This window comes from Diabrotica undecimpunctata, chromosome 8, assembly GCF_040954645.1.
Source record: "Diabrotica undecimpunctata isolate CICGRU chromosome 8, icDiaUnde3, whole genome shotgun sequence".
Taxonomy (NCBI): Eukaryota; Metazoa; Arthropoda; class Insecta; order Coleoptera; family Chrysomelidae; genus Diabrotica; species Diabrotica undecimpunctata.
In genome coordinates this window covers 143,208,679-143,223,670 of record NC_092810.1, presented here as the reverse complement: position 1 = coordinate 143,223,670, position 14,992 = coordinate 143,208,679, and the positions used below count along the sequence as shown (strand labels likewise).

The 14,992-nt window shown below is 34.6% G+C and overlaps 1 protein-coding gene across 2 annotated transcripts in view; it reads left to right on the top strand.

Annotated features, from left to right (window-relative positions):
* Galphas (G protein alpha s subunit) overlaps positions 1-14,992 on the top strand; it is a 72,804-nt gene that overhangs the window by 15,901 nt on the left and 41,911 nt on the right. For both annotated transcript variants that reach the window (XM_072541266.1, XM_072541265.1), the window contains exon 2: positions 1,802-2,156. In XM_072541266.1, the coding sequence (XP_072397367.1) occupies positions 1,890-2,156 (267 nt within the window). In that variant the 5' untranslated portion in view covers positions 1,802-1,889. The remainder of the gene's footprint in view (positions 1-1,801; positions 2,157-14,992) is intronic.

The window sequence follows — 14,992 nt, the reverse complement described above, 5'->3', positions numbered from 1 at the left end:
TGATAAGTTGCCCTTTGCAGCCCATGGAACCCTTAGCGCACCCTTTTCGGTGGAGGCTCTATGATATTGTTTAGAGCACAGTGTTGGTAGATACGCTGGGCTACACAGGATGTGACCAATTTATACAGAGTTGGAAGACAAGTCATTGGGCGATATTTGGTTGGATCTTGGGTGTTATTTTGATCTTTTGGTATTAATTAAGTTGTTCCCTGGGTTATGAAAAATGGTATTTCTTGCGGATTAGAAATACTGTGATTAATTAATGCTGATAATCACTCATGAATACTCCAGAACTTCTTAACCCAGAAGTTCTGAGTGCCGTCTGCTCCAGGAGATTTGCAGGTATGAAGCTCTTTGATAATATCTGAAACTTCTTCAGTAGTAAAGGGTTCGTAGGGAGCAGTAACGTAGTGTTGGCAGTTGTGCGCCGTATCTTCGATCCATCCAGCATTTGTGTTAAGAGCAGCTGGTGTGGAAACTTGATTTCCCCAAAACTCATGGATTTCTTCTTGGCTTGGGTACGATTTATTGGCACTTTCCACAGTAGAATTGAGTTTCCTTTAGAACGCCTTCTCGGCATTCTCAAAAAGCTTATTGTCGGATTTTCGTTTGTTTCTAATTTTCTATCTCCTTAGTCGGCCTGAGTACACGGAAAGTTTTCGTTTTAATGTATCCAGGCACTGTTGGGCTGTGTTGTTTTCTGGATTATATTGTGAGTGTCTTGCGGTGGTTAGAATTATTTCTTCAGCTCTTCTGATTACTTTTCTACTTGTTGTTCCTCGCACATATTCCGTTTTTTGACCAATGTCCCTACGTAATGATTTAATTTTCCTTAGCAGCCGTTTTCTCCAAGGTGCAACTCTGTTATCTGTCCTTCCGATACTAGTACCCCGTCGTGTTCTGATCTTAATGCCCATAACATTAGCAATTGCTGTTGCTACAAATATTCTAATGTATGAGCTTCCAAGATATAATTGGGTAGGACTTCAAGTGTTCATAATTTGTAACAGCTCACCTATTTTTTTACAAGAGTTTATTTTTGGTAGCCACTCCCTTGTGGTTGTTGTTGTTGAGCTGTACACCCTGCCACCGACGTCCCGCATGCTGTCAACCTCCAGCGCCGGCTCCAGGCGTGCCCTGGCGATCCCCAGGCAGCGACCCTAAAAATTAATTATTAATCTCCATTTTCATGGGTGTGCATTTTATACCTACTGCCAGGTGTCGGTTTTTGTTCCACGGCAGGTAACCCTGCTACCCTCTGGGTATCAATGGTAAAAATACCCAGAAAATATCCCCCATTCGCAGGGGGCCGCGTCTGATGGAAGAACTGATAAAAACTCCCACAGGTTATTTTCTTTATTATTTATCTTATTATTTATATTCTTTTCTTTTCTTATCATTATCCTTACCTTATCTTTTCTTTTATTTTCTTTATGTTTTCTTTTAGCTCATTGATGAGCCTTATCTTTTCTTTTATTTTCTTTATGTTTTGTTTTAGCTCATTGATTTAGTTTACACATAAATAATTTGATAAATTGAAGTGATCTAATATTTTACCTTCGATCTTTGATTGCTAATACACATGATAGGTACCTTAATAAAAATCAATTAATTCTATACTTTTTTTTCTCCAATATTCATAATATAACGGCGATGGGTCTCCCTACCAAATTTGGTAATGAATGGGAGTTGGTATAGTGTGTAGTGTTGCAAAATGTATATCTAATATTACTAATTGTACGAATTTAAGTGTGTTTATAAGTTGTTATAAGTTTCTAATATATTGAATATGTTGTTACAGGGTGAAAGCCACGGTGGCGTCAGGCCCAGAGTGTGGCCCGGTGGCCGCCGATAAGGGGGCCGATTGTTGGTGGTCCCCACTGGCGGCCATGGGCTGCTTCGGGAATAGGGACGCTGCCCAGACGTCTGAAGACATTCGTTCTCAGAAGCGCATAAGTGACCAAATAAATAGGCAGCTCGCCAAAGAGAAACAAGTGTATCGTGCCACGCACCGACTGTTACTTTTAGGAGCAGGAGAATCGGGAAAGTCTACGATAGTTAAGCAGATGCGTATTTTGCACGTTAATGGTTTCAGTGATAAAGAGAAAAAACAAAAAATTGAAGATATCAAAAAGAATATTCGAGACGCCATTATTGTAAGTATCAGTCTGATGAGTTTAGCTTGTTTTTTAGTTTAAAATGCAGTGTTTGACATTGTTTAATTAAACATTGATTTCTAAAAATTATGTAAGTGTAACTTTAAATCAAAAATTCTTCTGTTTAACGGTATAGATTTAAAAATATTTTTGCAGGTTCTTGTAATGATTGAACCATTTAAAATATTTCTAATTATTATTCGTTTACTGACAATGAAAATCAAATTAATCACGAAGAAAACCATCATTTAGCATCAGTTCATAAAAAAAACGAAATTCTCGTCAATAGAGGTAAATATCATTCCACTTTTCCGATTAATTCGTTAAATATTATACGGTTTTATACGGTTTAAAGTTCTCAGGATTTCGGTAGCAGATCTGCTATGCTATTCATTAAGAATGTCCAATCTCTCAGTTGTAAGATTCTAGATCTCAAAATATGATGATTCTGCCCAAAACACCTTATACAAATATTGCTAGTTTCCGAGATACCAAGTGTTTAAAGTTTAGATATGGATTTTAAATTCCTTTTTTCTATTTAAAAATTGACAATTTTACGATTTTTGGAGGGAGAGTTGGGAGGAGGACGATACGAAGGATTGAGAATTGCTAATTTAGACTCTAATTTAGCATTGCTAATAAGTGGGCGCTAGTTACACTTGGTTGGGTTTAGTAAATCAAGAAATTTTTTTTCGGCTGAACTAGAGGTAAAATAATAGAAAAATATGAAGAAGCGTTAAAGTCTACAAAAAAGTTGTTCCATAAAGAGTAGATGGTCGTTAAGTTGAACTCATTTTCCACAGCAGTCTGTGCTGCTTTCATTGGCGGTCGTTTGGAGCGTAGACGGTTACCGTTGGCAGCATCTTTATCTTGATGGATTGGCAAGATGTACTGCAGTGAAGGAGTGTATGCGCCGTAGTTTGGGTATATGGTATATTTGAGTGGAATGTGGCTCAGTATCGCCAGTAATTTGATAACGCCAGCAATCATTCTCATTGCATTGTTCAATAATTGGGCATCTACTTTGTGTATATGTGGGCTGTTAAGCCAGGCTGAAGAGCAGTATTCAGCCCAGGGCAGATGATCGCAAGGTGGAAGCCGATGCTCCCCATGTTGTACCGCACAGCTTCTGGATGATGTTTCTAGATTTAAGTTTTTCAGCTATTTTTGACAGATGTTTCTTGAAAGATAGGGCTCTGTCAAGAGTCACCCCAAGGTACTTTGGTATTTTATTGTAGGCGAGTGTGGTGTTTTCGAATTGGATGTTGAGTGTTCTTCCTGCAAGCTTGTTATTTAGATGGAAAATGCAAACCTCTGTTTTGGTAGCGTTTATTTGGAGTCTCCATTTACGGAAATACTTTTTCACTGTGTGTAAGTCTGAAGTGAGGATTTCTTTAAATGACTTACACCTTGTTGCAAGGACCCAGTCATCGGCGTAACCAAACTTCCTTGATCTGGTTTCTGGTATATTTGCGATGTACATGTTAAAGAGAAAAGGAGCTGCTACAGATCCCTGAGGCAGTCCATTCTTCAGTTTTCTTGGGGTGACGATGTCGGTTCCCATGACTACTTGAATCGGTCGGCTAGCATGTTGTTGATTATTCGAGCGGTGGATTTACAGGAAATTGTATGGAGGAGCTTTTAAGTTTTCTCTGGAACCATGCCTCAATAAATGTGGTGAGTGAAAGAACCTGATCTGCACAGCTTCTTTTTGGTTGGAAACCTGCCTGATCTATCGGTATTGATTCAAGTAGCTTTGGGCTAATTCTGTTGTGGATCTAAGCTTGAACGTCGCCGGTAGAAGGGCTATTGGTCTGTAGTTCTTAGGGTTGTTATCATTTGGTTTCCCTGGTTTTAATATGGCAATGACCTTTGAGCGTTTGAGATCCTGTGGAATGGTACCGGTCTTCATAATGTCTGTGAAAAAGTGAGCCATCCATTTTTTCGCATATTTGCCACTGTTAATTAAGAATTCCGTATGAATATTGTCAAAACCTGGGGCATTTCCGGGCTTTACACTTTGAGAGCTATAGTGACTTCTTCGCAAAAGAAAGGGCGGGAGTATTCGATTTCTGTAGATTGGAATTTTAAAGTTTTGAGCTCTCGTTTTACCTTGATTGTGTGTGGCTTGTCTTTCGGGGCTCTCGATGTCGATACCAGATGTGAGGCAATAGTGTTGGGGTTAATTGTTGTTTTGTTCCTTGTCATGGGAGTTCCGCTTACTAATTTTCTTAGTAGTGTCCATGTTTGCCTACTTGATATTTGAAAATTAAGACTTTCTACAGTTTCCGTCCATTCTTGTTGTCTCGCTGCATCTGGGCTATGGAGCAGTTCATCGGCTAATTCTTGACCAACCAGGAATGTATTCTTTTCGACAGCCTCTTGGTATATGCTTTTTGGCCGTGCTTACTACGGCTCCAAGGTTATAAATACCTCAAACTGAAAGATACAATGAGCGCCTAGAAGGCGCGAAACATAGGTAAATTGTAGTGTTGTGATGTATTTTGTATTTTTCCTTAAAATTTTTAATATTTTATATCTTTAATATGTCGTTTGGAGTTTGTATATCATTTTGAGAGCAAAAACAAGCTGTATCGGTCGTTATATGTCGACATTGTCGGTAGTTGAAAGTTTTTTTTTTCTTGTAAGCTACACTCCGTTCTAAATTAAAAGGTACTCACATTTTCCAATTCAGTTGAACATTTGTGCTTTACCGAATAATGTCTAGACGTTGATCATCATGTCAACAATATCATTCCGTTATGCGACCTTTTCCTGAATAATGAGCCGCCGAGAAGTTGGTATTTAGGTCCCCTGACAATATGACCAGAGTATTCTGTTTTTATTTTTTTTAATTGTGTTCAGCAATTGCCTCTCTTTACTTATCCATTCTAAGTACAGCTGGTTCCTAAAAAAAAACTGATACGACTCGTAGTAATATTAGATCATTTGAGCGGTGTATTTGATTGGTCTGACATTATGCTATATTTATTATGATAGACAAATAATAAAAAAATAAACAAACAAACAACAAACAATTGATTACATATGTTAATTCATAAATTGTAATAATTATTAAGGTCTAAATATAGTCGGATAGCCAAGCGGGCTGGGCGGCCGGTTCTCACTCGCTTCACTGCGAGTGGTTCAGTGGTTCGATCCCCAGCTCGGTGTACAGAAAACAAAAAGGCTAACGCGGCATTTTAAAATTCTAAATGAATCTGTGGCTTAGACTAGAATGCTGGTGTCCGATCGGCCTATGGTGGGGCAGTACGGCAAGAGATAAGTCTCCTCAATAGATACTCCTCAATAGATCCCTACCGGAAGGGCGAGGCGCCTAAATACCGGGTATATATATATATATATATATATATATATATATATATATATATATATATATATATATATATATATATATATATATATATATATATATAAGGTCTAAATTTTGATATTATTTTGAATTCCTGCATTTTATAGAGAATATTATACACTTCTCAACAATTGAAAATGTGTATTTTATTTTTTGTTCATAAGGTCAAATAGAAAAATGGAGTGATATAACTAAAGATTTATTTTTACTTCGTATTTTCGAAAGAAAGAAATTCTTTAAGAAAAAAAAAATAGAAAATAAACAAAAATTGTAAAATTAACAACTTAAAATTTTATTCCTGTTCAAATTCTAATATCCCGAAAAGAAAAATCAATAGTGTATGGGTCCACCTCTGTGTCGCCTTAGTGCTCTAACTCTATTTGGAAGATCTCTTATTAAATTATTGATGAACTGATGTATTGTAATGTATTGTATGTAATGTATTGGCCAACTGATCTAAGGTTTTGTTGCCTAGACATTTCAGTCCAAATATGTTCAATGCAATTCATATCAGGTGAACACGGTGGCCACTCCATTCTTATAATGCCATGAGCTTCTATACACTCGTTGACAATTCTCGCAAGGTGAGGGCGGGCATTATCATCAATCAGAACAAATTGTTCGCCTATTGCACCAAAAAATGGAACAACTATTGGTACTACGACTTTGTCTCGATATCGTGTAGCAGTCATTGTCTCATTAATTAAGACGACTAAGTCCGTGCGACCGTCAAAACGGTCAAAATAGTCGGCCATCATTCGTATACAAACGAAATCTGCACTCGTCACTAAAGAGACAATTCCTCCAATTTTCGAAATTCCACTGATAGTGTTCCATCGCCCAGCGATATCTGCATGCACGCTGCTCCCTAGTTAGTCGTTGATGGGTAGCGTGCCCTCTAGCCCTTAAATTGGATGCATGTAACCGAATTCTGACAGTTTGACTGGAAATCGCTCGTCCAGTAGCATGCCTGAAGGAACTGTTAATTCTGGAAGCCGTGAATGTTGGGTTTCTTCTTGCCGTCAGAACTACAAAACGGTCTTGCCGACGAGTTGTAGATCGTTCTCTTCCTCCTCCATGCCTGTATGTTGCAGATCCAGTTGCTACATACCGATTCAATGCACGACTTATCACACTTTGCGACACATTTAGCCTCATAGTAAACTCTTGTTGAGTTATGCCTGGTTGGATCCAACGAACTAATTGCTCGAGCTGCACTAGTTTTAAACGTCTTTGCGGCATACTGTTTTTGTGATAAATAGATTTCTTGACTTATTAACAACTGGTAAAGCAAATACAAGCACTTTTATACGAATGATATATTCATGTTTGGAACAACATGTCTCTCTTTGTACGAGATAAGGGCCGATAAGAATAGGGAGAAAAAAACCACAGGCAAAAAATATTGGCAATAAAGATAGCTATAGAGTATAGTATAGACAATTATTTTAAAAATAGTTTTATATGTTAATTTTAGGAATTTTAAAATTATCCACTTCAATTGTTGAGTAGTGTAAATGATAGTTTTTACATAGGGTTGTTGTTGTTTTTATTTTTATTATTAAGAAATAAAACAAACGACTTAACTTAACAATATATTAAAGCAAGAACTGTAACCAAATTAAAAGATAACTGGGCATTATCAGAGGCAGCAAAACATCTTATCATAAGCAGAACCACAGTTTTTCTATTAATAAAAAAATGGAGGGAACAAGAAACTCTCGAAAAAAGCGAAGGCCTGAAAGACCAAAACTATACTAAATTTAGGTATGTAAATGTAATATCAACATTGATAACAACTTATAGTCTTCGGTCCATCTGCGTGAAAGGAACTATGAAATTGTCTACTTCAGAGAGCTATTCCCAAACCTGTTTGTATACCGTGTCATACATACGTTACGGTATACAACCGTTTTTTAATAACCCCCCACACATTCTCGATTGGGTTTAAATCTGGACTGTAGCTGGGCCATGGTAAGGTTTCGATGTTGTTATTCTTTAGCCACTGGTTTAATATATTTGCAGTGTGAACAGGACAATTATCTTGTTGGAGGATAAAATTATTTTCTGGATACAACTGTTCTACACTGGGAAACATGATGTTTTCTAGAATATTCAGATAAGTCTGCCCAACAAACCTGCCATTAATACGCCATACCATTCCCATTCCTCTAGATGAAATTCATCCCCATACATTGGCGCTAAAATGACCAGCTGCTCGATATCTATTAACATATAGAGGATTAAATCTATTATTATCTGGTCTATACACCCCAATTTTGCCCTTTTTAGAAGATTGAAAAATTTTCTCATCTGTAAGTATTACCCTGTCCCAAAAATCTTGATTTTGTAGCTGATGGTTTAAAGCAAATATAAGTCTTGATTGCTTCTCTTGTGGTGTAAGAGCTTGTTTTTTTGCTGCAGTTCGGTACCTAAAACGCGATGCTTTAATTCTGCGCCAAGTTGTTGTCTTTCTTCCCGCAAACTCTGACATAATTCTTGCAGTTTTCGCATCTTCAAAAGGATTATCTTCTAATCTCTCCAAAAGCGTACGATCTCCATGAGCGGTAGATATTTTTGGTCTTCCAGAACCTTGCTTTTTTTTAGAGTTTCTTGTTGTCTCCATCTTTTATTAATATTAAAAACTGTTGTCCTGCTTACGTTCAAATCGACAGATAGTGACCAACCATCTTCTAATTTCGTCACAATTCTTGCTTTTAGTTCTTTGCTAGCATGTGGAGCAATTTTTTGAGGTTGAACAGAATAAATTATCTGACAAATTTTAAGATTTTGCAGTGATAGTGACAGTATGTAAATAATATGTATTAATCCTTCAAAATACACTGCTCAATTTTCTACAAAATGCGCTTTAAGAGTCGTACTAGTTTTTTTTTCGGAACCAGCTGTAGAGAGATCTTTATGTTACGTATTACCGTTTTCCAAGATATGAAGGACTTGTAGTCTCCTGCAGCTAATATTGCAAGGAAAACACAAGACAGAAGAGTAGACGAAAAATTTCCTGGCTCTATATTCTTAAAAAGTGGTTTTCAAGTGGTTTTCATTAACTATTACTGGGAGCATCAGCAAATAAAGTTGCCAACATCCTTAGTGCATAGGCATCTTAAGAATTAGAAGAAATATAATAAAATTTCTATGCATGTAAAACCATCAAATCATAAACGAAACAGAACATCACGCAGGACCAGAATCAGATCTTTGTTAAACTGTTTATTTCATTTCAGTTACTTCACCGTAGATTTCTGTTAATAAAAACTATAAAACTTAATATTACATAAATGCTGGTTTACCGGATACATTATACTATTATATTAGATGTTTTAGGAAATTAAATTTTAAAGCAATAATTAAACGAACGAATTATTAACAAATTTGAGGCATACAATGATTATGTAGTTTATGTTATTTTTTTTTTGGTAAAATAACATATTTTATAGTTTAAACGATTGAGGTCAAAGTCCAAATTAATTGTTTGAATTTAAGAGTGCGAAAATTAATTATTACATGGTTAACTTAAACTCCGCTAAAGTGTACAGTATGGTACAAGCTTACACTACTTTGTTTTGTTGACTCTTTTAATATAATGTTGGGATTATTTTTAAATTGTTCGCTGCAATGAAAAAAGATGATCAGTATTTTGCATGCCGATGACACACTAATGTTATAATAGTGAGATACTGTACATCATATCATAAAGAAACTGATCGTAATTATTAGTTAAACAAACGCATTATATTCTTGTTTGATTTAATAGGACCGAAAATTATCACCCTATACAACAATGATAATCTATTTATTACCAGTCAATACACTGAAATGAATAATCTTCTTTTTTGACCAATATTCATTCACTCGTACATAGATCTTATCCAAAGTCTACCATTGATCTCTACTATATGTTTGGCGTATTCAATCTTTTCCTTCATCATCATCATCATCATCATTCTGACTTTACAACCCTGCGTGGGTCCTATCCTCCTCAAGAATTTCTCTCCAGTCGTCCATATCCATCGCCTTTCTCCGCCAATCACGTATTCCCATATTTCTCATGTCTTCATCGATGTTATCAAGGAGTCTTGTTCTGGGTCTTTCTCTTTTTCTCTGGCCAATGGGTCTATCAAGGAGCGTTTTTCTAGCTGGGTCATTTTGTTCCATCCGCATTACATGCCCTACCCACCTCAGACGTCCTATCTTAATATGTTTTACGATATCTGGTTCTTGGTATATTCTATAAAGTTCGAAGTTGTATCGTCTTCTCCACACTCTATTGTCATTCACTGCTCCATAGATCTACCTTAGTACTTTTCTTTCGAAACATCCTAACATGATTTTACATGATATACATTAGAAATGGGCGTATTATTATTTTGTAAAGTTTTATTTCTGTATTTCTCGATATAATTGTGAATTTAAGGAGGAGATTGAGCTCAAAAAAGCATCTGTTGGCCGTGTAAATTCTGCGGTTTATGCATCGAGCAAAAAGACAAAAGAGGGAATCTAATCATTATGAAAAGGAGACCAAAATTCATAAAAGTGGCCTCTTAATATTGTGGACATATCCGGAAATGCAAAGGCGCCAAATTTAAATTTTACGACACTTCACAATAATCATACAACAGTGGTGTCTTCTTCTTCTTCTTCGCGTGTGCCATATCAGAATTATCTGACGTTGGCGATCACCATTTTCGAAGGCTTCTCGATCTTCTGCAATATGGAATAATTGTCCTGCATTTGATATCTGTGTCCATTCACGAATGTTTTTTAACCAAGAAACTTGTTTTCTTCCTACACCTCTACTGCCCTTTATTTTGCCTTTAAGGATCAGTTGTAATATTTTATATTGACTTCCCCTTACTATATGTCCCAGATAAGACATTTTTCGATATAACAGTCTTTAGCAGTTCTCTATTTTTATTGACGCTCCTTAGTACTTCTTCATTAGTTTTCCTTACTGTCCATGGTATCTTCAACATTCGTCTATTAACCCACATTTCCAATGTTTCAATTTTGTTCATGATCGATACTTTTAGCATCCACACTTCTGCACTATACAAAAGTACGGACCAAACATAATACTTAACCATTCTTTGTCTTAGTTCTAAACTTAAATGATTATTGCAAAGAAATTACTTCATTTTCATAAAAGTAGTTTTAGTCATTGCTATTCTACGTTTTATTTCTATGTCTGGATCTAGTTGGTCCGTTATCACAGTTCCCAAATATGTCATTTTGTGGACTTTCTCAACTTGGACTCCGTTTAATTGAAGTTTTGCATCGGGATGTGGGTCACGACTAAACACTAAAAATTTGGTTTTGTTTGAGTTTATTTTTATGCCCATTTCCTCTCCTACTTCGTGAATACGATCAAGTAGAATTTGGAGACCTTCAATATTATCTGACAGAATTACTGTATCGTCTGCATATCTAATCACATTAAGCATTAAGTAGTTCCCCGTTGATTTTTATTCCATATGGTTGTCTCTCAAGTGCCTTTTTAAATAACTGGTCCGAGTAAACATTGAACAATGTTTACATTCGACAATGCGACAAAATGCAACCTTGTCTGACGCCTCGTTGTATGGAGATTTCATCGGTGTAGTTATCTCAAATTTTTACGATAGCAGTTTGATTATAGTACAAATTTTTAAGGACACGAATATCCTTGTCATCTATTCCGATATTTTTCAGTATTTGCATTAATTTTACATGCTGTAATTTATCCAATGCCTTTTCGAAGTCCACGAAACATGCAAATACATATTTTCTTTGGTCACAGCATTTTTGTAATAGGATGTTAAGCGCAAAAAGTGTCTCCCTGGTTCCCATAGCATTTCTAAAACCAAATTGGGTGTCTTCGAGATCTTCTTCGCATTTGCGTCTAATTCTGTTGTGATTCTTAGGAAAATTTTAAGTGTGTGGCTCATTAGGCTAATTAATCGATATTATGAGCATTTTCTCGCATTGTGTTTTTTAGGTATTGCGACAAAGATGGATTTGAGCCAATCTGTGGGAATCACTCCGGTGTTATACCTATATTGAATTAAAAAGTCTTGTATTGGTGTAGGGGTTCTAATTTATCTAATGAAATTAGTACAAAGTTTGAAAATTTTAATATAATGATTGTTTTAATTAGAAAAATATTTCATGGTTTTTTATAAGGTCATAAAACAGTAGATATAAAATATTTTTCAGAATGTGTCTTAGACGAAAAAGTTTTAATTAAATTATAACGATAATAACACAATTGTTAAAAAACTTCAATATAAATAAGCTTTCATGTGACAGTTGGGACAAACAATATCATAACCCAACTAAATTTGATTTCGTGAACAAGGAAAGAGACTCTCTTTTTCCTTGTTTAATGTGGCCTCTCAAAATGACACTTCCCGTCTAACAATATTTTTACCCCAACAACCTTTACATTCCCTCTTCTGTCTTTTTGCTCGATGGGTTTATCTCTGCGGTAGTATTATTTTCAGTGTTACAGGTATACAAATTCGTTCACTGCTTCGATGACGTCGTTTTCTATAACCAGTTGGCGTAGGTTTTGCGGTTGCGGCTTATTTTCATATACTTCGTTTTGTTGGTGTTTATTATTAAACCCATTTTTATAGCTGATTCTTTTAATGCTACATATGCTTCTCGTACAGCGTTTTCCGTTCTCCCAACAATATTGATATTATCAGCATAGCCAAGATCTGCACTGATTTATTACATATTGAACCAATGGTTGTGATTTGTGACATACGTATTACTTTTTCCAGAGCCAGATTGAACAGTATACAGGAGAGAGGGTCTCCCTTGCGCTGCCCGTTATTTGTTTTAAAAGGTTCAGACAGTTTCCCCTGAATTCGTACTCTACATTCAACTTTTTCAAGAGTTAGTTTTGTTAAATTTACCAACTGATCAGTGACAGAGTCGCAGGCTGCTTTGTAGTCTATAAATATGTGATGAGTATCAATGCCATATTCCAGTCTTTTTCAAAATTTGTTTCATAGTTGCAATCTGATGATTTGTAGACTTACCACCTCTGAAACCAGCCTGGTATTTTCCTACTATCCGCATCTGCATATGGTGACATAGTACTGTGGAAAATATTTTATAAGCTGCATTTAACAGCGTAATTCCTCTGTGGTTAGAGCATTCAGATATCTCCTTTTTTTGTGTATGATGCAAAGTATTCCTCATTGGAAAGCGATTTCTGTGTCCATATTTCTTTTATAAGCTGCTGTAGTGCCATTATGGTATCATGACCACCTTCTTTATATAGTTCAGCTGTGAGATTATCTATTCCGGGTGATTTGTTTGTGGCTAGTTTTTTATAATATATATATATATATATATATATATATATATATATATATATATATATATATATATATATATATATATATATATATATATATAATATTTATATTATTATAGACATTTTATAGAAAAAAAATTATAGAAATATATATTGAATAGATGGATGGAATATTTTTAGCCCAGTCTGGTTATGCAAAAATCATCGATTTCACGGCAAAAATTTTCGCAGATATCTGAAGCTTTTAAGACGTAGGTGGGGGTTACTAGATGGCGAATAGATGAAAAAGTACTCTTATTTTTACCTTGCGTTTTTTTAACGGTAATTTATATCATTTTTTTATATCAAGAATATCTTTATTTTTTGGTTTTTTAAATCAAAATCTATAAATAATTTACGGAGATATTTGCAAAAAGCAGTTTTTTTTTGCACTAATTTATAAATTTTATTAATTTTTTTATTAACAAAATAAAATGTTATTAATACATTTAAACATCAAGGAATTTCCGTCTTTTAAATTTGTGCGAAATTTTCCCCCGATCGGTCAAATAGTTTAAAAGTTATTTAATTTATTTATCCCTAAGACTAACTTAGAACTATTGAACTTGCTCTATTAATGATGCTAGACACATTTAGCAAATTTCATAGGATTCTTTAAGGCTTAAACTATCTCAGAAGATAAATGCATATTGCGTTTTCATCGAAATTGTTTACAAAATAAACGTTTGAAAAAGGGGTATGTTTTTTACTTATAAACAATTGTAATAACTTCTATATTTTTCAAGCTACAGACTTGTACGTACAACCATTGGATGACTGGTAAAAAACTCACATTTATAAAAAAACCTTCTATGACCAATAGGAACAAAGTTAGGGACTATTTTGACGAAATTTTGGAACGTGGCAGCTGCTACTGATCCCGCCTTTTTTACGCATACTAAGATATATTACCTGTTTTTTATTATATCGATGACTTTCTCCTATTCACAGGAATACATATAAAAGGTAGAGACACGAGGACGTAATATTCTGTGATCTTTGGAGATATTTAGATATATAAATAAATGTGTTTTCCGTCCTCGTACTGTACATATACCTATACACATATACATATAAACATATAGATCGTCAAAGTAGTAAATGATTATAATTAATATAAGGAATATAATAATATAATGTGTAAAAAATTACCTGAAATTTAATTTATAAAATATATAAGTATTATTACATCATTGATATAAAATGAAAAAAAATATATGTTGTTTTTCCGGGGGGTGAAACTTATGTTCTCATTATTAATACTAGGACAGACTATTTCAGCCAAATGTATAAAAAAAAAGTAAGTGTTTACGGTGAATTTCAAATGGACTCAATTTCTACGAGGTTTCTAAGAGGCTTCTAGCTGCAATGGAAGTCGATATAATGTAAATTTTTCCTACTGTTTCAATTTGAAGTTCCGATCTCGAAAAAAAAAACGGAGCTGAAACAGTTATCCCCTCCATTTCCCTTTGTCGATCTTTCGAAAGTACCTTCGTTTCGAAGAGCTGTAAGTTTCGAAAAAATGGATAAATTTTATAGCTATAAGTTTCAATATAAAGTTTAGATATTCATTCAAAATTTGTGCAAATTTTACTTCCTAATGTTCATAAACAATGGGGATATTATTTTTAAAAAAATAGTCACTTCGTTCCTAATTCCGAGTTTTTTTACCAGCTATCCAGTGGTTGTACGTACAAGTCTGTAGCTTGAAAAATATAGAAGTTATTACAATTGTTTATAAGTAAAAAACATACCCCTTTTTCAAACGTTTAGTTTGTAAATAATTTCGATAAAAACGCAATATGCATTTTTAACTTCTGAGATAGTTTAAGTCTTAAAGAATCCTATGAAATTTGCTAAATGTGTCTAGCATCATTAATAGAGCAAGGTTCAATACTTTAAATATTTAGTCTTAGAGATAAATAAATTAAATAACTTTTAAACTATTTGACCGATCGGAGGGAAATTTCGTACAAATTTAAAAGACGGTAATTCCTCGATATTTAATTGTATTAATAACATTTTATTTTGTTAATAAAAAAATTAATAAAACTTATAAATTAGTCCAAAAAAACTGCTTTTTTGCAAATATCTCCGTAC